Source organism: Gaeumannomyces tritici, assembly GCF_000145635.1.
Source record: "Gaeumannomyces tritici R3-111a-1 unplaced genomic scaffold supercont2.410, whole genome shotgun sequence".
Lineage (NCBI taxonomy): Eukaryota > Fungi > Ascomycota > Sordariomycetes > Magnaporthales > Magnaporthaceae > Gaeumannomyces > Gaeumannomyces tritici.
Genome location: NW_008804954.1, coordinates 1 through 942, shown reverse-complemented (window position 1 = coordinate 942; position 942 = coordinate 1). Strand labels below are relative to the sequence as shown.

Below are 942 nucleotides of genomic sequence, written 5' to 3'. Positions count from 1 at the left end.
CCTCGTCTCGGACGGGCTGGCGGCCTGGTGGGCGCTCGGCCGCGCCTGGCGCGACGACGCGTCGCGCCGCATGTGGTGGGACGGCGTCGCCACCGTCGGCCTGGCCGTCATGCTGTGCCTGGGCGCCAAGCTCGTCTTTGTCGTCGCGGGCGCCGGCTCCAAGGATGCACCCATCGAGGGCACGTTTGCCATCGGCGTGGCCATTATTTCCTGTATGGCCTTTGAAGTGTAAGTTTGACTGACCTCTGGAGAGGGAAACGACGACATGGTTGTTGCTTTTGCCTGTTCCCTTTGCTGACTTGACGATTGTCCATCACTAGGCTTATGCACATGGTGTTTTGCGCGCACGCCGTGTGGGAGAAGAACTGGCTCTGGGCAAACAGCTTCTTCACCGCCGACGGGCAGTGGACGAAAGATGGTGTGGAGTTTGAGAAGGCGTAAGAGGAGAATGGCTTTATCGAGGCAAGCTTGGGGGCCAAGCCAGGTGCCTCGACCCATACACGACTAACGACCGGCGAAGGCGCGCGGGCGGAAACACAGAAATAATCGTGGCATGTAAGAATATCAAGAAGAATCATAATGATACTACATTTCGAGCTTAAAGGCCGTAGCAATTTCAGCTAGTTTACTATGCAGTTCCTTATTCCTTTCTCTAATCCCCGGTCCAGTTCCCTTGCACGCCCGCCAGACAGCACAGGTGGCTGCCGTCTGGCGAGGATCTGACGTCAATATCAAACGAGGGCGAGGTGGACCCCGCGCCTCGCTCCTGCCTCCCCTCAAACCGTCTGATATAAACGCCCTTACGACTTGCCGCAGTCATCGAACCCGGACACTTAAAGATCGTGCGCTTTGGTGTAATGGTTAACCGTAGCCGTTGAGCCCTAATTTAACAGATTTGGGAGCACGGGTTCGATCCCCCGTATGGGGTGCGGAAAAAAACTT

The 942-nt window shown here is 56.8% G+C and overlaps 1 protein-coding gene across 1 annotated transcript; it reads left to right on the top strand.

Annotated features, from left to right (window-relative positions):
- Window positions 1-70: 70 nt before the first annotated feature.
- Window positions 71-880, top strand: GGTG_14426 (hypothetical protein; the record flags this gene model as incomplete). Its single annotated transcript, XM_009232351.1, has 3 exons — window positions 71-228; window positions 321-437; window positions 598-880. 3 exons carry the CDS (start codon window positions 71-73, stop codon window positions 863-865), a joined length of 543 nt encoding a protein of 180 aa, XP_009230615.1. The 3' UTR covers window positions 866-880.
- Between the last annotated feature and the right edge of the window lie 62 nt (window positions 881-942).